The following is a 21,248-nucleotide window of genomic DNA, read 5'->3' on the forward strand; positions in this document are numbered from 1 at the left end:
CTTCATATGACTATCACTGCATATGACTGTCAAGGCTCTGAGCAGGGGTGCAAGAACATATATGGATGGTTCATGCTGTGTTCACATTTCCGTGTATCCTTGCTATAAACTCCTATAGGGAGGAATATGTCTTCGTGAAACACTGAGCCCCTAGCTTAAGGAGAAATAGGCATCAGTGAAACACAGGTCTTCCTGGTGGAATTCTGAGGAAGGTTACCTGTGGCCCCTCTCTCTATCCTCTCATGAGTTCCCACCAATCTATTAGTGAGAGCTCGATGTTCCCAGGGTCCTATTAGACCCAATGCTCCTTTTTATAATAAGTATTTTGCAGGGACACCTGGGTGGCTCCATCCCTTAAGCATTTGCCTTTGGCTCAGGTCATGATCCTGGGGTCCTGGCAAGGAGCTCCTCATCAAGGAACCTGCTTCTCCCTCTCTCCCACTGCTGCTGTCCCCCCACTCCCTGCTTATGCTCGCTCACTCTTGCTCTCTTTCAAGTTAAATAATTAATTAATTAATTTTGAATGGGTAAATAAATAAAGATTTTGCAGTGCCCCCTTTCTGTCCCAAAATAAAATTCATAAATATCGTAACCTATCTACTCATATAATTGCAAGGAAAAAATCAAAATAAGCTCTAACCATAATACAAAGGAGAAAAGAGACTGTTTCATAATAATATGTATTTTGATATGTAAATACATTTAAAGACATAATGAAATATGTCAGACCTTGCGCCTATACATAGCATGAGTGCAAGAGCTACAAATGCAGACTCAAATGCATGGGTCCATATGCACAATTCCAATACTACTCCAAGTGTTTGCTCTCCGTATCCTGACTTTCCAAAACGGAAAACAGCTTGGGTAAAGTTCTAACCAAAACAAAGTATAATCATTCCTTGATTTATGCAGTAGTTTCATTCCAGAAAAATTCGATATACAAAAACAAAGCAAAACAAAACAAAAACTTGCAAAACAGCCTTAGATTATGGGCTCAGAGAATTATAAATGGGTTTCTCACCTACATAAATGTCTAGCAGGAGATCTGAATTTTGTTTGGGAAATGGGTCAATACTTCATTTCCCAGGTCAGTCACACACATAACATGCCATCTTGCATCCCAGGTCCCCCACCCACTAAATTCCAAAAAGGACTCCATTAATTTTGACTACAAAAAGAAAAAAAAACAAAAACACCAAAAACAAAAATCCACCAGCAATTTTCAAAAATCACCCCTAGAGAGCAGTGTCTTCCCATTGAGAATCTTCCATCTGCCATGACCAGAGTCCTTTCTGTCTGGTGGGTCTGTTTGTAAAATAAATGCAGCTGCATCATAAGCTAGAATAACTTACCCCAATGTAATTAAATGTGCTCCAAAGAAAAGATAAAGGGAGAAATGAGATTTTGGGTGGGTTTTTTTTTTCCAAAATTTTTCTTACCTTTATTTTATTTAATATTTTTTGCGGGGGGGGGGGGGGTTATTTATTTGAGAGAGAGACCACATGGGCATATAGGGAAAGGGGCAGAGGGAAATAATCTTCAAGAGGACTCCCTGTTGAGCTCCGAGCTTGACAGGGGCTCATTTCAAGACCCTGAGATCCTGACCTGAGCCAAAGCCAAGAGTCAGACACAAGCAACTCAGCCCCCAGGCACCACGCCCCTCCCCTTACTTTTTAAATCAACCTAGTTTTGCCTTTCTGAACGTGGTATATAGAGTCATTCAGTATGTACATCTTTGTATATGGCTTCTTTTGCTTAACATAATGTTTTTGAGATTAACTCATGTCTATATCAGAGTATATTGTTACTGTTGTTTATTGTTTATTATTGTTAGTGTTGTACTGTATAGATATAATTCAATTTATCCAGTCACTTCCTGGACTTTTGGGTTGTTTCCAGTTACGGGATATTAGAAATAAAGCTGCTATAGGGGTGCCTGGGTGTCTTAGTTGTTAAGCGTCCGCCTTCAGCTCAGGTCTGATCCCAGAGTCCTGGGATTGAGCCCTGCATTGGGCTCCCTGCTCAGCAGGAAGCCTGCTTCTCCCTCTCCCACTCCCCCTGCTTGTGTTCCCTCTCTCATTATCTCTCTCTGTCAGAAATAAATAAAATCTTTAAAAAAGAGAGAAGAGGGGCGCCTGGGTGGCTCAGTGGGTTAAGCCTCTGCCTTCCACTCGAGTCATGATCCCAGGGTCCTGGGATCAAGCCCCACATCGGGCTCTCTGCTCAGCAGGGAGCCTGCTTCCCCCTCTCTCTGCCTGCCTCTCTGCCTACTTGTGATCTGTGTCTGTCAAATAAATAAAACATTTTTTAAAAATCTTGTTTTGGAAGACTATCTAAGCACATATGGAAATGCTCGTGAGACATTGGTAAGTAAAAAACAAAACAAAACAAAGACAAAAAAACCAGGACACCGAAAAGTATGTGCAGTTTTATTCCTTTTTATTTGCAAATCCCATTTTACATATATTTTATTTGTGGGTATTTATGTGTAGTGAAAATACTGATAATGTTTGCTTTCTTATTTGTGCTTCTGTTTCCCAAGTTCTCTCCAATGAACATATATTGCTTGTAAATTTTTAAAAACACAAGTTAAGGGTGAATCTGGAAGATAAAATCAAGTGCCAGAGGGCCAGTGTGGAGTCCCAGCAACACCATTTACTGGATGTATGACCTGGACAACACTTCACTAAAAGCTTCAGCTGCCTTCCAGAAAAGGAGGGGATAATAGTACCATGACTATGATAATTAAATGAGATGAGGTGTGTAAAGCCCTGGGTCCTTACTAATAATGACCCAGTGATAGTATTGTTATCACTAGCTCAGCCATTCGATGACTCCCTGGGGAATGTTTGTGCTCTGACCTAGTGCTCCTGAATGCCAATACACAGCACAAATCCCTTCTGTAGCACCGTCCACCCCCCTGGCTCACCTTGCATATCTCCAGGGCCAAGGAGCGCTCTTGCTCCCAAACCTTCCCCTTCACAATGGCCTGTCCTACCCCTGTGTGGCTACTGTTTATCTGGGAAGAAACCTTGACCTGAAGTTCAAAGATTTAAGTCCACATCCCAGCTCTGCGCCTCAGGAGCTGTGTGGCTTTAGACAAGTCACTCCCCGTCTCTGAGCTTGGGAGCTTCATCTGTGAAGTATCTTGAGGAACCTTCCACCCTAGAATTGCCTCATCTCCTTGGCCTGTTAGGTGCATCCGTATGACCTAGGCGGTGGGGTGTAGGCTTAGACGATGGTCTGTTAGGGTGCTGGGTGGGAAACTGTCCTGCACATGTGAGGTGTGAGCTTCCAAAAAAAACTATCTAGACTGTTGGGTCTCAGTTCAGTCCCTAGAAGGGTGATGGCTGCCTTCAACATGATGCTCTGAGAGAAACACAGCATTGCTTCTGGAATATTCCTGCCAAAAATGCAAAAACTGAATTCAGTCATGAGGACACATCAGACAAACTCAAACTGAGGGACGTTCCACAAAATAACTGGCCTGACCTCCTCCAAGACATCAGTGTCACAAAACACTGAAGAACGGCTCCAGGTTAAAGGTCAAAGAAATTGACAGCTGCTTGCACTATGTGATCCAGAGGTTTTGTTGGGCTATACAGGACTTTTTTGGAAAAGCTGGTAAAAGCTGAACAAGATCTGAAGATTAGACCATAGAATTTTGTCAATGTGAATGTCCCGAGTTTTGTCATCGTACTGCGGTTATATTAAAAAAATGCCTTTGTTTTTAGGAAAAACCCACTGAAGTATTTAGGCCTAAAGAAGCTCATGTCTGACATACAGATAAATACACACACATATATTTATATTTTTTACATACACGTATAGAGAGAGAGAGAAGAATTGATAAGGTAAAAGTGATAAAATGTTAATTTTGGGAAAACTGGGTGAAGGATCTACGGGAATTCCTCGCATTGTTCTTGCAGATTTTCTGAAGTCTGAAATGTGTGGAGAAGAAGGCCAGCGGCGTGCCTCTGGCTCTGGAGAAGAGACAGTTTTACGGAGCCCTGACAGAGTACGGGAGAATCTCATCTGACCCCACAGCCACCCCATTCAAAGCTAGGACGCCCATTTTGCCGGGGAGGATTCTGACATCAGATGCAGGAAGGGACTTGCCCTGCGCTCACAGCCCAAGGCCTGGACGTGGCAGAGCTGGCGTATGAACTTGAATCTGACTCCTCACACCTCAAACTCATCACCATCTTCACTGCAACAAGGTCACAGACTCCCTGCACCATGTCTGAGACTGAGCAAAGAAAACATAGCTTCTCCACTCTTTGTAGAATAACACAGAGGGGAGGGGTCAGAGGGCAGAACTAAACTTAGTTCACCCCAGGATAAAACTTGGTCTGATTCAACAACTTATATATTCTCTTGAGGTTTCTTGAATTCGGAGAGACTCGGTCTCTTTGGTATAATTGCTCAGGCTTCCTGATTCTTCCTTTCCTCCCCTGCTTCTTCCAAATAGGACAACTGTGCTGGGGATGAGGAGTTTCAGTGACCGGCATCTGCTGGAATCTGGATGTTGCTGAAAACATCCACTGGCTTTCCAGTGGCAACTGGTTGCTGGTGAACTGTGCTCAGGCCCCCTGCTGACTCATCAAGGCCTACTGGTGATACTGGCTAAGGCCACCTCACATTGGCTTGCTGTAGTTCTGTGGCCGGCTCTGGGGTTTTTATCTGGTTCTCCTTCTAGGCTCCCAACACAAAGCCCACTCCATCCCACCACATTGGGTCCTAAAACAGGCCCAGAGGCCATCGGTTCAATGTCTAGGTCATCCAGAAACTGAGGGGGATACAAGGCTGATACTCAGGAAGCATGCTTCGTTATTAAAATAATTCAGTATTTTCCTCCTGGTTGGTAAAAAGCGGTTGCCCAAGATCCTTCCGTATCCCCTCCCCGCTCCTGCAGTCCAGCTGCCTCTGGCACCTTCCCAGGTCCCTTTCATACCAGCAACTAAAGGGTTAACACAGCAGCTGGCCTCCAAGACTCAGCTCTAGGCCTGAGACTCACTCTCTCCTGATGGTATTTTGAATAGCACCACTCTTCTTAGCAGGGGCCTTTCTCCTACTCCAAGACTACCCTGAACTCTTCTGAAAAGTCTCAAAGGACAGTGGGTGACAGCCCTTCTGTCCTTGGCATTCCCTTCACCTTATTGAACATGCCTGCCCCTTTCTGGGTCCACCCCAGGAAAAGGTGGGTCAACGGGAGGTCTTCCCCAGCTCCCTTCCCCCACCCCCAGGTCCTGTCTACTATCCAGGCAAATACATTCTTCCCAGCCTCCCTGACACCGGAAGCTGCCGGCCCATAGCCATGTGACACAGCTCTAGCCCCTGAGAAGGAGGCAGAAGTCTGCTACGAATAGTTCCAGGGACAGCGTTTGCTTTCCTGGTAAAAGTGAGAAACTTGCTCAGTTCAACCCTCCCCCTGCTTCCTGCTTTAAACAATGACGTGGCGCTGAAGTTTTGGAGGCCATAGGGGACCCAACAGGATGCTCGCCCGATGTGGTTTCTGCCTAACTCCAGATAAAGCCCCTGCAAGTTGAGATACCTATTTTTCAGCCAGATGTCTTCCTGATGCAGGGTAACTGGCATGTGACTCTGTCAGCCTACCTCCTAGACTGCTCCCGTTTTCTCCCTGCCTTCCGGCCTTCCCGTGCCCACGGTTCCCTGGGTCTGGCTGAGGCCCGCTTCTCCCCTCTCTGCTTACCCTGCATAAGTGAAAACTGTTGTCCTAAAAGCCTGTGGTCTTTTCCACCTGGCCAGGCCCTTGCAATACCAAAATAGGAGATAAAGGAACCTAGAGAAATCCTTTCATTCTTGAGGGCCTGCCTTTTAAAATGCCAAAGGATATTAACTCTACCATTATTCATTCTTTCTGGAATTAACTCATTATTATTACTAGCTCACATTGTTACTATTAACTCTAACCTCCTTTTTACATTCCTTCTATAAGGTCCAATTCTCCTGGTATTATCATTTATCCCCACTGTACGGATGAGAAGACTCAGGATGCTTGTGGAGATTGGGTAATTTTTCCAGAGTTGAAGAGAGCAGAAGGGATCTTATAGGCAGACGTGAAACCATTTACCGAGGTCATTAATACCCACTGGCCCCGGGCGCCTCGCCTCCCTTCACCAACCAACCCTCCATCCCGGCCATACCAGGACCTCGTGCACCCCCGTACCCCCAGCATGGGGTGGCCTGGTGGTGAGCAAGCAGCAAAGGAGACAGCCAGCAGCAGGTGTTTATTGGAGAGCAAGGGTGCCAGCCCCAGAACCAGCTCCACATATTAAGGCTTAAAGGCCAGAGGCCTGAATCCATAGGGGAGGCAGCACAGGGAGGCATCTGGGCACATGTGCATGTAGGTTTCTTGCCTTGTACAGTAAGTCCGGCAGGCCCCCTGGCCCTTCCAGCACCGCTTAAATTCACTTCTCCCTAGGCAGAGGAAGACCACAGGTCACAGGGCAGTCCAGGCATTGCAGGTTAGACTGCTGTGCACAGCATTGACCATACATCAGGGGTTAAGCCACAGGTCACAGATAAAACCCCTAACCACAAGCTAAAGCACGGGACCCACATTAGATCACAAGTCTGGTCTTTTGTTAGCTCTCCGGTCATTGTGTTGGGTGACTGATTACACAACAGCCCACAGGTCATAACTTAGGCCACAGGACACAAACTCTGACCACAGGTCAAGGGGTTAGATTAGATGGAACAGATTAGACTCCTAGTCACAGGTGAGACAACTAGTTACAAATGAGCCCTCAGATTTCAGTCCAGGTTAGCCCATAGGTCACAAGTTAGACCACTAGTTATAAGTTAAAAACTGATTTCCTTTTTTTTTTTTTACTTAGAGAGCAAGTGAGGGGAGGGGCAGAGGGAGATGGAGAAAGACTCTCAAGCAGACTCTGCATTGAGTTTGCAGCCTGACATGGGGCTCGACCTCACACACCCACCCCCTGCTCAGGTACACTCTAAGCACTTTTCATCACAACACTATGCAATTACAGTTGGTCTTATTATGATCCCTGTAATACAAGGTAAGGAAACTGAGGCACAGGAAAGTTAACAAACTTGTCCAATATTACAGAGACATGAGGAGCAGAACCACGATTCAAACCCAGATAATCAGGCTCTAAAGTCCACACTCCTAATCATGACATAAACTCCTTCACACACATAGGGACCTGTTAAATGTTAGTGGAGGAATTTCTAGCCATGGGCCATGGAAAAGGTAAAGTTTTGGAGGAACGGGTCCTCCTGTACCCCCTCTAAGGGTCTTTGGTCACAGCCTGAGGCATCGCCTTTGTTTATTCATTCAACAAACCTGGGACATTGGGAATACCACAATGAACAAGATGGGCCAAGGTCCATGCCCTCAAGGAGCTTCTAGAAGGAAAGGCAATTAATACCCTAGCGAATAAATACAATCACTAGAACTGTGGAAAGCATCCTGAAGGAAACCATCAGGATGTGGTGATGACCAGTTAGGACAGGTGTGCAAATGTGAGGAGAGAGGCAGGCTCAGTCAGACCTTTCTGTCCAGCAGTATTTCTAGGCATGTGACCCAGGTGGGCAGAGAGCAGCTCTGAAGAACTGGGCTGAGCAGGAGCTGGAGGGGAAAGGCTTCCCTCTCTCTTCCTCGATTAAAAGAGATCCCATGGCAGCGCCTGGGGAGCTCAGTCAGTTGGGCGTCTGACTCTTGATTTTAGCTCCAGTCATGATCCCTGCATTGGGCTTTGGACTCAGTGGGGAGTCTGCTTGGGGTTCTCTCTCTGCCTCTCTCTCTCTACCTTTCCCCACCATGTTATCTCTCTCTGTCTCTCTTTCTCTCTCAAATAAATAATTTCTTACAGAGAGAAAGAGAGAGAGAGAGAGAGAGATCCCACAGAACCCTCCCAATGGACCAACCCTGGGTGTTATTCTGCCCCATTGTCCAGCCATCCTTCCATTCTGCCAAGGTAGAGAATCTTAGAATGAGATAGACCTGGCCTCAAAATCTCTACAAGGTAGAGGATCCACCCTCTGAAGAACCTAACCACTACAGTATAGCGGTTAGCGGACGGCGTGAATCCAGCTCATATCCAAATCCCAGCTCTACCAGTTCCCCACTGAGTGACCTTGGCCTCAGATCCCTCCTCTGTGGAACTTCCCCCCCCTTTCAGGGGCAGCTCTACGGACTTTCATCATTCTAGCACAGTGCCTGGCCCATAGTAAACACCCCACACACGGCAAGCGAGATTATCAGAATGACAGTGTAGAGGGCGGAGCAACTGCAGCCCATTAGCCATCAAGCCTCTCCTTGCTAGGTCAGGACAGGAAGCGAGTTACCCAGCATTTCCCAGCCAGTCAGTGGGGGGTTCCAGAACCCAAGACTCTGACTCCCAGGTGAGGGCAGTTCCTATAACTACTCTTAACACATCATCACATTTCGACCTTCTGATGACCCGGAGACCCAGAGTTGCTATTTTCTCCTACATGATCTGTACCTCCTGCCCTGCTCATCTCTTTGACTTCGTCTTCTCTCCTGGTGTACTCCCACTCCAGCCATATGGGTCTCCTCAAGGCTCCTCAGGCACATCGGGCACCCTCCTGCCTCCTGGTGCCTGAGAAGATCTTAATATTCTCACCGCAGTCAAATCTCTGCTCAAAAATGACCTTACAGGGCGCCTGGGTGGCTCAGTGGGTTAAGCCGCTGCCTTCGGCTCAGGTCATAATCTCAGGGTCCTGGGATCGAGCCCCGCATCGGGCTCTCTGCTCAGCAGGGAGCCTGCTTCCTCCTCTCTCTCTCTGCCTGCTTGTCATCTCTCTCTGTCAAATAAATAAATAAAATCTTTAAAAAAAAAAAAAAAATGACCTTACAGGGGCACCTGGGTGGCTCAGTGGGTTAAAGCCTCTGCCTTCAGCTCAGATCATGATCCCAGGGTTCTGGGATCGAGCCCCACGTAGTGCTCTCTGCTCAGTGGGTAGCCTGCTTCCCTCTCCCTCTCTGCCTGCCTCTCTGCGTACTTGTGATCTCTGTCTGTCAAGTAAATAAATAAAATCTTAAAAAAAAAAAAAAGAAAGAAATGGTGAAGATACCTGAGACTGACTTCGTGATAGTTCACTAAAACCAAGCTGGTTCACGGTGACGATTGTTGAGATTAGGTGAAGGTACACCGGGGTGTGTTATACTATTTTTAAATTTATGTTTGGTATTTTCTAAAATGAAAAGGTTTCTTTTAAAAATACCATTACAGGGGTGCCTGGGTGGCTCAGTGGGTTAAAGCCTCTGCCTTCGCCTCAGGCCATGATCCCAGGGTCCTGGGATCGAGCCCCGCATTGGGCTCTCTGCTCGGCAGGGAGCCTGCTTCCTCCCCTTTCTCTCTGCCTGCCTCTCTGCCTACTTGTGATTTCTATCTGTCAGGTAAATAAATAAAATCTTTAAAAAAAAAAATACCATTACAGGGGCACCTGGGTAGCTCAGTGGATTAAGCCACTGCCTTCAGCTCAGGTCTTGATCTCAGAATCCTGGAATCAAGCCCCGCATCGGGCTCTCTGCTTGTCGGGGATCCTGCTTTCCCCTCTCTCTCTGTCTGACTCTCTGCCTACCTGTGATCTCTCTCTCTGTCGAACAAATAAGTAAAATCTTTCAAAAAAATAATAAAATAAAAATACCATTACAGGGGCGCCTGGGTGGCTCAGTGGGTTAAAGCCTCTCCTTTGGCTCCAGTCATGATCCCAGAGTCCTGGAATCAAGCCCCACATCAGACTCTCTGCTCAGCGGGGAGCCTGCTTCCTCCTCTCTCTCTCTCTGCCTGCCTCTGCCTACTTGTGATCTCTATCTGACAAATAAATAAAATCTTTTAAAAATAAATAAATAAATAATACCATTACATTATTCTCTACATTTGCATTTTAAAAAGACTCACCTTGTTCTTTATATTAATCTCTCTACATTCATGTAAATTTCAAGTTGCTCAGAATAAAAAATACACAGGGCCTCCCTTGACCATCCCCATCGGCTCTCCCATCCATACCTCCCCCCACCCCAAGCACACACCACACTGACCCCTGGCTCTGCTTCTATTCTGAACACTTACCACCACCTGATATATCATGTGTTTATTTGGTTCTTTCCTGTCTAAAATACCAGCACCATGAAAGCAAAGACCTTGTTTTCTTTCCCTGACAGATCCCAAACAGCTGTCATGGTGTCAACCCAAAGTAAATATTCTTCAAAAAATATTTGTTGCGTGAACCCCACTTTAAGGATTAAGAAACTGAGGTGCAGACTGATTTAGGAAGTTGCCCTAAGGGGCCCAGCAGGTAAGAGGTGGGACCAGAACACAAACACTGGTCTAGGTCTCCTCTATCCCCCAAAACCTTGGAGGCCATTACACACACACACACACACACACACACACACTTACCTGGAGGCAGATGACTCAGGGCCAGGAGAGCCACAATGAGCAGCAGCAGCTGTGTCATGACCACAGAGAACACCAGAGGAACCAGGCATACTGAGCACTGCTGCCTGCGGCCCAGCCTTTATCAGGCTGCAGATCAAGGCTGGAGTGTGGGCAACCAGAGGCCTGAGTGGGAGGCTGAGGCTCTGTGAGCCCAAGGATGTAGCTGGATCTCAGCCAGCTCTGCGGCAAACTGCTCAGCCACATGGTGAATGAGCGGCCGAGCGGCCGAGCTGGAACTAGAAGCTAAGTTGCCTGACAAGACACCAGTCACAGTCCATCTTGTAGGAAAGGGATGCTCAGAAGGCCAAACCACAGAAGGAGGCCAGGCGTGAGGGGGTACAGTGTCTGCCCCGAGCCCTGCGGGGGCTGAGCTAATCTACAAGCCTGCTCTGGGAGTTGCACTGAGCTGGACACCTGGATCCCCTCAGCCATGACAATGAACCCCACGCACAGGTACAGCCTGGTCTGCAAGGGCCCACATACAAGCCCGCCCCAGTCCTTCGAGACTTCAAAGGAAGCACCCTGCTCAAAGAGCCTGGATCCTGGTCCCTCAGATGGCCAGAATCACCAGTTCCCTACAGCCAACTGCCCTACTCTATCACAATGTGTCTCTCCTCCCCCAAGTGCCTAAGAAGAATTATTTTTAAAGCCATGGGTGGTGATGGAAAGGGACAGTCGGCTGAGAGGCAGAATCCTGAATGGCCAGCCCAGATAAGCTTCAGTGTAATCATCCTTCTAGTGTTGTGTAGGAATTAAATGAGGTAATAATCGAGGCAAAGTGCTCAAATCATACCAGTCACAGCCCAAAAGTCCAGTTAATATTCATCAGGGAGGGGACAGGCTTTCTTCCAGGCACAGGACCGCCTCTTGCATAAAGAGTGCTTAACCTAGAACTTGGTGAATGAACGAATGGAATGCCAAAATCAGATATCCAGAAGTCTTCAGTGCAGACTTCCTAGGCTCCCTCCTCCCATCTCCCCAGATTAATTCTCCATCGAAAGTTGAGTTTCTCAAAGTGGGGTCCATGAACTCTGCAAGATCACTGGGTATTTGTTTAATAAGCAGATTCCTGAATATGCAATTGTTTAATATGCAGATTCCCCCCAGAACGGGCTGAATCCGCCTCTCCTGAAGGGTGAGACCTCAGAATCAACATTCAACAAGCTCCCCAGGTAGATTCTGCGAGGGGTAAAGTTGGCGCGCCCCGTCGCTGGCGTGGATACAGAGGGGGTCTACACCCAGGAATTTAGAAATCCCTTCTTTCCTCTCTCTCGCCCCCCAGCCCGACCCTGCCACCACCACCCCAGGAGAAAGCAGTGAGTCAACTGAGCTCTGCGGAAAGTGCAGAAGTCGTTGCGCGGCGGAGTCCTCGGGGCGGGGACCCTAGGGCTGCCCTGACGGGGCGGGGCTGGACGGGGCGGGGTCGCGGCTCCTCCTCCGGCCCCGGCGGCTGGGCGGGACCGGCCCGAGGGGCTGCGCGCCGAGGCGGTGGTGCAGCCGGCAGCACCCGGCAGCTGTGGCAGCCGGGGACCCTGGACCCCTCCCCACGCGAGGTAAAGGCCCGCGCAGCCTGCCGCCAACTTAGTCAAGTTGGAGCGGAGTTCGCCAGGCGTCTGACTGGGGGGCAGTGGGCGGGGGGAGGCTCTGCGGCGCAGGCGGGGGCGAGGGAGGCCTCGAACCCACGTCCCGGGGTAAGGGTCCTCCGGCCGGGGCCTGGTGGGTTGGAGAGCCTCGGACAAGGAGCCCTCCCGGGATCAGGGGACTCACACCCAGGACCCGGAGCAGGGGAAGCTCGGACTCAGACTCCAGGAATGGTATATGCGCCCCTGGGCCCTGTAGGGTCCCTTCCCCGCCTCTCTCCAGGACCCTGTCCTATCACCGAAACTGGGTCCCCGCAGCCTCGAAACCCCCACCCCCCAACAGCCGCTGGAGGCCGTCGCGCCAGCCTCTCCTGAATTTTTCACGTAGGGGGCGGGCCGAACACGCCGTTCCCATGGCACCAGGGCGCTCGGGTTACAGCCAAGGGAACCCCCAGACTCCCCTCGCCCTTCGCCCTTCGGAATACCAACCCACTCCATCCTGCCTCTTCCTCAGCTCAGCCCTCAGGAGATGGGGCAGCGGAAGGGAACCCCCCAGGGGCCCTCAACCCTCCGACCCCGATCTGAACCTTGGAGAAGAGAACTGTGGGGAAGGGGAGGACCGGGCAATTAAAGCGACTTTCGGAACGTAGGTCGCATGTTCCAAATGAGAGGGGCATGTCTTTGTACACAGGTGTGTGCGTGCTTGTGTGGGCATGCCACCTCGCTGCTGCCCCTCTGTCTGTCTCCGTCTGTGTGTCCTGGGGCTTGGGGTCATCCTCAAGGCGTAGGAAGTGACCTGTGGGTGTGCAAGCGTGTGCTCGTAGCTTGCACACTCACATGTCCCAGCCTGACCCAGGTTTACTCTGGCCCCAAAGCCAGGAAGCCCCCACCCCAAGGAGCTGAGGCTCCTCCTCCTGTCATTTGAACAAGAGAAGGTTTGGAGGAAGTCCTCTTTGGGAGCTCATCTGGACCCTGCAGTGCCTGGTTCACTACCATTCTTGCTTCTTGCTTACAGAAGGAAGGAAGGAAGGAACAAAGCCCCTCCCACCCAAGGATGACACTAAACACCCAGCAAGACACAAAGACCCCCCTGCGTCGGCGAGCCAGCACGCCACTGACCCTGTCCCCCCGGGGCCACCAGCCTGGCCTCCTGTGTGCAGCACCTTCCACAAAATCCCAGCATCCCCGGCTGGGCCAGTCAGCCTCCCTCAATCCTCCCACCCGACAACCTTCGCCTGCCCCCAATGGTTGGTCCTCTGAATCCAGTGACTCCGAAGGCTCCTGGGAGGCCCTCTACCGTGTGGTACTGCTTGGAGACCCTGGTGTAGGGAAGACCAGCCTGGCCAGCCTCTTTGCCGGGAAGCAAGAGCGGGACCTCCATGAACAGCTGGGAGGTAGGGACCCTGTGGGCCGGGTTGGGATGTGGCCAAAGGAGTGAAAGGCCTGTCGTCAGGGGCACAGGGCTGCCGAGAAGAGTTGTGCAACTTACGCACAGCTCAACTTGAAAGGGCATCATTCACATAGACTATGAAGTGAATGGTCCCTACACACACCCCCACAAGACAGTGCAGTGCACAGTCCACACAATGGTCCATAGGAGGGAAATGCCTTGAATAGTCAGAAGGTTGCCCATTTCTCATGGATGAGGTATATGATTAATTTCCATGTCATAAGGGAAGCAATTCTGAGTTCCATGAATCTCAGATGGAAAGAAATGGCAGGCTTGCACCCCACTCAGAAACTCCCAGCCCTAACTTCCACTGATTCGCAGATCTTCCTAGCCCCACAGACAACCATCCAAGGCTACCACAACCTACAGCAAAACTAAGATCCTGCCCCAAATGAAGACTCCCCAGGTTCCCTTATTCCCAAGAGATGCAGTGAGCAGAGAGGGTCAGGGACCCCAGGATGACGGGAGACAGAGACAGGACAGAAGAAATGAAAAAGGGTTCCTACAGGACCGGCTGAGAGGACACAGGCTGAGAGCAGAGGGAGGTTGGTTAAAAGCAAAAAGAAAGTGGGGACACTCTGGCCAGGCCCCTTCTCTAGCCTTGACCCCTCTGAGTGTGAGAGCCCTAGATGAGAGGTGTACATATTTACTTGTAGGTGTGACAAATGGGGAGACTGAGGCCCAAAGAGGGTAATGTGACCTGCCCAAAGCATACACTAAGTTAGGGACAGAGAGAGACTGGGAGAATTCCCAGCCCAGCTTTAACCCCACCATCCCATGCTCATCAATCAACCAAACTGGCAAAAGCTTTCTCAGCCCTTACTACATGCCAGATATGATGCTGGGAGCTGGGGAAACATGGGCTCCTCGTGGAGCTTCTTGACCTATCAGGAGAGACAAGTGTGGAGCAATCAAGTGTGGAGCACAAGTGGGGCGGCGGTGGGGGGGCACTGTAACCAGAAAGCGAACTAGAGGGGCCACACCTTCCCCATGCCTGCCCCTCCTCCCTGAGATCTGGCTCTTTCCTCGATTGCAGAAGATGTGTACGAGAGGACCCTCACGGTGGATGGAGAGGATACCACGCTCGTGGTCATGGACACCTGGGAGGCTGAGAAACGGGTAAGCAGGACTTGGGGGGAGGGATGCTGAGCTTGGTACCAGACTCCTGTCCCCTCCTAGGACACGAAACAGCAGGGACAGGGCGAGGCCATCCTCAGCAGCCCCCAAAACCCACAGCTTCCAAGCGGCCTTTGCAGCAAAGGCAGAAGAACCTCATGACCCCAAGTCCTTTTCTCACTCCACTGATCCCCTCTGCAGCCATTCCAGGAGGTACAAACACCTCCACCTCGTCTTCAGCACCCTCATCCCACTGCCCCCCTACACGTACGGTGCAGAGGAACACTGCGTTTAGCACCAAAATGCCTGAAGGTAACCCCCTACACCTTTCTCTTCCTTACCAGTCGTGTGACTTTGTGCAACTGACTCACCACCCTCAGTTTTCCCACCTGATAAATGGGTTAATCATCCCTGCCTGCCTTACGAGCTGGTTGTTTTTTTTTAAGTTCTTAACCAATTCCACAGCGGTGACCACAGTTTGGAGCATGCAGCAATGCTGATCATAGGTGAAGAAATGTAAATTATGATCATTCTTATTCCTCATAACTTGGTAGCTAGTAAGGAAGGAAACCAAAGGATGTCCTCCCTTACCAGGTTCCAGAGTAGGAAGAAAACAACAGGCAGGGAGGGATATGCCCCTTGTTACTCTTTTCTTACCTTGTTTGAGTTTTCCTTTGTCTTGCTATGCAGATAATACATGCTTATTGTAGAACTTTGAAGAAATACAACCAAGCAGAGAGAAAGATATAAAAATCACCTGGGAGCCTATCTCCATAAAGGGTAGGCCCCGCCCCTAACATGCTGGGAGGCCACGCCTATAGGGTAGGGCTTAGGAGGGCACTGTTCCGTGATTGACAAGAATGGCTGAGAGCTCCAGTGACAGGCGGGAAGGATAGGAAAGATGCTAAGAGTCTGATTCCTTTCCACGAGGATAAAAGGACACTCAGTTCCAAATGAGCATGATAACGATGATGATGGTCCTCCTAGCAGCAGGTGACATTTATGGAGTACCCTTCAAGTGTCAGCCCCTGTGCTAAGCGCTGGATATATGTATTAAGACGTTCAGTCAAAACAAATACAATAGGTGAGTATTCTGATCCCCTCCTGCTGACAAGGAAATCAAAGCTCAGAGAGCAAGTGAGATTCGAACCCAGATCTATATGCCCCCGATCCTGTACTCTTATGCACCAGGACTGTCCCTTTCCATCCCCTCTGGGTACATCACCTTCTGAGCCTTCAGCTAGGGTTTTAGTCCTTCACTCATTCATTCACCAAGAAACACTGGCTGAGTATGAATCATGGGCCAGGACACTGAAGACCCAGCAGTGAGTAGGACAGACATGTCCCTTGGCCTCATGGAGGTCACAGGCTGGTGAGGGGTGAGGGGGTCACTTTTTGAATGCAGTTGAAAATACAGTGGGCAGAGTCCAGTGAATTAAGGAAAGTCATCAGCCTGGGAGTACGATTTGGGAGACCAGGGAGGAAGAGTACTGGAACTGGAATTCTGTGCCCAGCTGGCTTTATGGACTTGAGAATGTTTTCTCTTCTCCTTTGGCCCTTGGACTTCCTACAAGCAAAATGGGGAAACTGAACCAATTTCCCTGACTGGTGATAGTGGAGGTAATTTCCGTAGAGGGTCCGTGCAGTAGCGGTGCCACCAGAATAAGCATCCATCCTTTCGATAGATGGGCCCCTTTGGTGTCAGAGAGGCAGGATCTTGAGGTGCCTGGTGACTCAGTCGTTAAGCGTCTGCCTTCGGCTCAGATCATGATCCCAGGGTCCTGGGATCAAGCCCCACATCAGGCTCCCTGCTCAGTGGGAAGCCTGATTCTCCCTCTCCCACTCCCCCTGCTTATGTTCCCTCTCTTGCTCTCTCTCTCTGTCAAATAAATAAATAAAATCTTTAAAAAAAAAGAGAGAGAGAGAGAGAGAGTCAGGATCTGCAGTAGTGCCCTAGCTGGCCTGACCATCAGGGTCACCTGGAGAATATAAAAAAATCAAATATCTGGGGCACCTGGGTGACTCAGTCAGTTAAGCGCCAGACTCTTGATTTTGGCTCAGGTCACGATCTCATGGGATGTGAGATGGAGCCCCATAGGGCTTCAGGCTCAGCGGGGAGTCTGCTTGAGATTCTTTCTCTCCCTCTCCCTGTGCTCCTCCTCCCCACAACTCACATGCTCCCTCACTTTCTCTCTCAAATAAATAAATAAATAACCTTTTTAAAAAATTAAATTCTCAGGTCTCACCCCCAGACCTAATGAATAAGAACCTACAAAAATGGGGTCCTGTAACCTATATTTCTAATCACACACCTCCCCGAGTTCTACCCACAGATCCATGTTCCAATGGGCTTCTGTGATCCTAACTCATAGCAAATCCTTCATAAACATCTGTGCAATGAATCAATGAATGCTTAAGCCACACACTTTCTTTCTACAGATAGGGAAACTGTACCGATAGGGAAACCCTACAGATAAAGAAACTACAGATAGGGAAAAAGACCCAGAGAGAGGAAGGAACCTGTAAGATAGTAAGATAAGAACTCACATCTTACTCACCTAGTAAGATAAAGAACTCAACATCCATCTGACTCAGCCCATGGTTATTTGGCCTGGGGAAGGGTCAGCCAGGCTGTGGAGAACTTAATCTCTTTGACAGTGTGTTGACCATTGATCTGATGCTTTCCTACTCAACCATCTTACTGGGTTATCAGAAAATTCTTCTGGCTTCTTGCCCCCTCAAAAACAGTGCCTCTGCCACACTCAGTATTTCCTACCCCTGGTCTACTGTCCTCTCCTGTTCATTCCCTCAAACCCTACTCCCCAGGTCCGCTCTTGTGCCCTCCCCACACTGTACCAGGTTGATTTCTTCTGATCTCCTCCCCTCATCCCCCATGGCTCCTCCAGCCACGTGCTCCTGCCTCTTAATGCTACTTATCACAGGGCATCAAAATTCTTGACTTCGAGGGCCTCCCTTCCAGCCCATGAGCTTTTGGAAGATAGGAACGGTGTCTTACTAAACACTTGTAAAGTTGTCACCCAGCTGGTCCAGTCTCAGCATGCTGTCCCTGACAAAAGACTGCCACCCAAAACAGCATATCAAAATTGCTCCAGTTCTCCCCTTCCTTGTCAAAGAACTTGCAAGGACTCTGCTTCTTAAATACTCCACCTTGGGGCACCTGGGTGGCTCAGTCATTAAGTGCCTGCCTTTGGCTCAGGTCATGATCCCAGCGTCCTGGGATGGAGTCCCTGCTCATTGGGAAACCTGCTTCTCTGTCTTCCCCTCCCCCTGCTTATGTTCCTGCTTTCGCTGCCTCTCTCTGTGTCAAATAAATAAATAAAATCTTAACAGGAAAAAAAAAAAATACCCGCCTCTCCCACCCCTTCCCTTACATTCCACAGTTGCTCCTCCACTTCTCTCTTCAACACTGGCCTGGAAAATGCCTCCCCTTGAAATCAGCCTCCCTTCTCACTTCTCTCCCTTCCTTTTGCCTCTCTTTTTAAAAGATTTTGTTTGGGTGAGGCTCTGTGGCTTAGTTGGTTAAAGCGCCTGTCTAGTAAAAGATTTTGTTTGGTTATTTATGTGTTTATTCATTTAGAGACGTAGTGAGTGGGGGAGGGGCAAAGGGAAAGGGAGGAAGAATCTCAAGCAGACTCCGCATTGAGCATGAAGCCTAATGTGTGCCTTGATCCCATAACCCCGAGACCATGACCTGAGCCAAAATCAAGAGTCAGATGCTTAACCCACCGAGCCACCCAGGCGCCCCCACTTTGTCTCTTAATTGGACTACAGAAGGCCACAAGAACTGTCTAGCAAGGCTGAACCCTTCTCAGAAACCAGACAGAAGAGCTGAACCCTCCTTAGCGGGAAGGGGAAACCAAGAAATCTTTTGACTCCGGTGCCCGGCCTCCAGAAGCAATCAATGAATGAGAAAATGTAGTGAGGTATTATTAGCCCAGCTTTCCATACAGAGAAACCAAGGCTCAGAGAGGACTAGTGGTTTACCCAAGGTGACACAGAATAATGGCAGAATTTGTCCCCCACCTGTCCAGAGTAAAACCTCAGCCCCAGCGCCCCCATCAGACCATTCCAGCCCCACCTTTCTCAGCCAGGGCCCTCTGGCTGAGAGGTAGGTACCCTTGGAGAATGGGCCTGGGGTCGCTCTGTTGCAGGATGAAAGCTGGAGCCAGGCTTCGTGCCTGGAGGTGGGCAGCGCCTATGTCATTGTGTACTCCATCGCGGACAGAGGCAGCTTCGAGAGTGCCTCTGAGCTCCGCATTCAGCTGCGGCGCACACATCAAGCAGACCACGTGCCTATCATCCTGGTGGGCAACAAGGCTGACCTGGCACGCTGCCGGGAAGTCTCCGTGGAAGGTGAGCCCTCCACTCCACCCTCCTTCCCCAGCTTCCTCTCAATCTGCTGTCACTGCTCCTCCTCCTGTGCCCTCCATCTCAGGGATTGTCACCCCACCCTCGCCCCCATCACGCATCTACATGCCTAAGCCTGAAAGCTAGGAACTATTCTTGCTTCCTCTCCCACTCCCCCAAACCAGCCTCCAAATCCTGTCAGGTCCACCGCCCTTAACCCCGCGTTCCCTTCCCCCTGTGCTCACAATCTCTGCCCCATCCTGGCATCTCCACCTTAGCCTGGGTCAGCCCCTGTACTTCTCTCTCCCCGTTCAATCCTTTCTCCTTACCAGCTGTCAAGAGTTTTCTAAAACCATATCTGACATTGTCACTCCTTTGCTTTAGTCACTAATTTGCTTAAAAATTCCCCTATGGGGGGAAAAAAATCCCCCTATGGTTCTCCCATGCCCTTAGTCAGAGATACTATCCACCAGGCATGAGAGGCCCGGTGCCTATAAGCTCTCCAAAGGCTTACATCTGGGTTCTGAAACAATTATTAGCTCCAAAACACCATGAGAAAGTTGCAAATTAAAATTTCACAAAACTTTAATCATCTACAATATACAATATTGTGGCAGCTGACAACTACAAACCAAAAGGTTTAGTTACAGATAATTTGTACTCAAGGTGGGGTAGGGAATATTTCAATATGTTTCATAATATCGTATGGGACCCCAGAAAGATCTCAAAATGGCCCTTCTTGCGGGGCAAAATCTAAAAATGAAGGAAACTGAGAGCCAGAGCGTATAAGCCAGTTCCACGGGGTCACCAGCATCTAAGGACTAGAACCCAGGCCCCTGTCTCCCCGCCTAATGGCTTTCTGAAGATGGAAGACCATATGCTTTGTGAGCAGACAGCCCCATACTCCCCAGCATAATCCCCAGGAGATTTTGTAAAACTCTGGTTCACCGACCTCATCCCAAACCTACCGAATCAGATCTTGCCGGTGGGTTCAGGAATCTGCATTTTAACAAGCTCCCCCAGATAACCCTGATGCACAACTCAGACCCCTTACCTGGCCTTCAAGCCCCTTCCCAGCCTGTCTTCCCAGCCTCATTCTGCTCCCAGTATCAGTCACTAGCCTGTGAACTAACTCCTCAGAGCCACGTCTCATTTACCTCCGACTCCCCTGGTACCCAGCACAAGGTAGGACCAAAAGAAAAAGCGCTTAGCTTGAGACTAAACACAACTCTTCCTACCTTTATGTCCCCCTCTACCTGGCCCGCCTGACCCCGCCCCTCAGAGGGCCGCGCCTGCGCAGTGGTGTTCGACTGCAAATTCATCGAGACATCGGCCACGCTGCAGCACAACGTGGCCGAGCTCTTCGAGGGCGTGGTGCGCCAATTGCGCTTGCGCCGCCGGGACAGCGCGGCCCCCGAGACATCAGCCCCCAGAAGGCGGGCGAGCCTGGGCCAGCGGGCTCGTCGCTTCCTGGCCCGCCTGACGGCCCGCAGCGCCAGCCGTCGGGCACTCAAGGCCCGCTCCAAGTCTTGCCACAACCTGGCGGTGCTCTGAAGCCGCGTGCCCCTCGCCCCCAGGGCTAGCGGAACACTGGGCCGCAATCTGAGCTCCACCGATGCCATCGAGAGGCCACGACGTAGTTGCCTGGAGTCTGCACAGTGGGCGGTGCCTGCCCGCTGCCCCGAGGGCTGGAGCATCTCCCCTAGCCGCAGCTTCAGGCACCCCTCTGCCCGGGGAAGCAGTAGACAGACTATGGGACCGAAGCCTCAAAGTGGATACAGAGTAGGTTTTTGTTTTTGTTTTTATGCGCCGCAAGCCTTTTTGTAAAAATCTTTGTCCCTGGGCTCTGGCCAACTCCCCATAATAAACCAGACCAGAAGGGTATCCAGTCTGAATGCCCAGACCTCTTCTTTTGGGCTCTTCCAGGCATCTCCACGTCCCACTGTCCCATCTACACTGGCTGCAGACTGGGTTAGCCTGCTGACCTGGATTCAAGGTCAGTCAATCAAATCACTGGACGGGTTGCATGTTCAGGCCTTTCTCCCAACCACTGGGCATGGCCCCTGGCGCCGGTCTTTGTGGGAGACCCAGTGGTGCACAGACAACCACAATTCATTGTGATGGCCTCCTATTCTTTTCATCAACCCATTTCTTAGAGTATAGGTTCATAAAATCTTATTTGGAAGGAATCTCAGCATTCATCCTCACAATAGAGTAGCTCTTGTTTTTTAGGAGCTGTGGTTTAAGCTGTCACAACTAGTAACTAGTCTTCACAAA

At 49.9% G+C, this 21,248-nt stretch overlaps 2 protein-coding genes across 3 annotated transcripts; one reads left to right on the plus strand and one right to left on the minus strand.

Annotated features, from left to right (window-relative positions):
* Positions 1 to 6,232: 6,232 nt before the first annotated feature.
* On the minus strand, positions 6,233 to 10,688 carry DEFB124 (defensin beta 124). The gene is made up of 2 exons (XM_082745915.1): positions 10,419 to 10,688; positions 6,233 to 6,441 (listed from the first exon to the last, which is right to left on the minus strand). Exons 1-2 carry the CDS (start codon positions 10,474 to 10,476, stop codon positions 6,296 to 6,298), a joined length of 204 nt encoding a protein of 67 aa, XP_082602041.1. The 5' UTR covers positions 10,477 to 10,688; the 3' UTR covers positions 6,233 to 6,295.
* A 1,216-nt stretch (positions 10,689 to 11,904) lies between these two features.
* On the plus strand, positions 11,905 to 20,855 carry REM1 (RRAD and GEM like GTPase 1). 2 transcript variants are annotated; one of them, XM_082745886.1, is made up of 6 exons: positions 11,905 to 12,010; positions 12,552 to 12,687; positions 13,053 to 13,431; positions 14,524 to 14,606; positions 18,776 to 18,977; positions 20,254 to 20,855. In XM_082745886.1, exons 3-6 carry the CDS (start codon positions 13,092 to 13,094, stop codon positions 20,523 to 20,525), a joined length of 897 nt encoding a protein of 298 aa, XP_082602012.1. In that variant the 5' UTR covers positions 11,905 to 12,010; positions 12,552 to 12,687; positions 13,053 to 13,091; the 3' UTR covers positions 20,526 to 20,855. The 2 variants fall into 2 exon arrangements, with proteins under 2 accessions (XP_082602012.1, XP_082602011.1); XM_082745885.1 differs by lacking the exon at positions 12,552 to 12,687.
* Positions 20,856 to 21,248: the final 393 nt, after the last annotated feature.

Source organism: Mustela nivalis, assembly GCF_964662115.1.
Source record: "Mustela nivalis genome assembly, chromosome: 8".
Taxonomy (NCBI): Eukaryota; Metazoa; Chordata; class Mammalia; order Carnivora; family Mustelidae; genus Mustela; species Mustela nivalis.

What these genes read in the sequence shown, in the direction of transcription:
- DEFB124 (XM_082745915.1), bottom strand. Translation starts at nt 10,476, where the DNA reads ATGACACAGCTGCTGCTGCTCATTGTGGCTCTCCTGGCCCTGAGTCAT. An exon ending in CCTGAGTCATCTGCCTCCAG is followed by an intron (nt 6,442 to 10,418) that starts GTAAGTGTGTGT and finishes TCCTCTGCCTAG; the next exon opens with GGAGAAGTGAATTTAAGCGG.
- REM1 (XM_082745886.1), top strand. Translation starts at nt 13,092, where the DNA reads ATGACACTAAACACCCAGCAAGACACAAAGACCCCCCTGCGTCGGCGA. An exon ending in CCTCCATGAACAGCTGGGAG is followed by an intron (nt 13,432 to 14,523) that starts GTAGGGACCCTG and finishes CCTCGATTGCAG; the next exon opens with AAGATGTGTACGAGAGGACC. An exon ending in CCGGGAAGTCTCCGTGGAAG is followed by an intron (nt 18,978 to 20,253) that starts GTGAGCCCTCCA and finishes CCCGCCCCTCAG; the next exon opens with AGGGCCGCGCCTGCGCAGTG.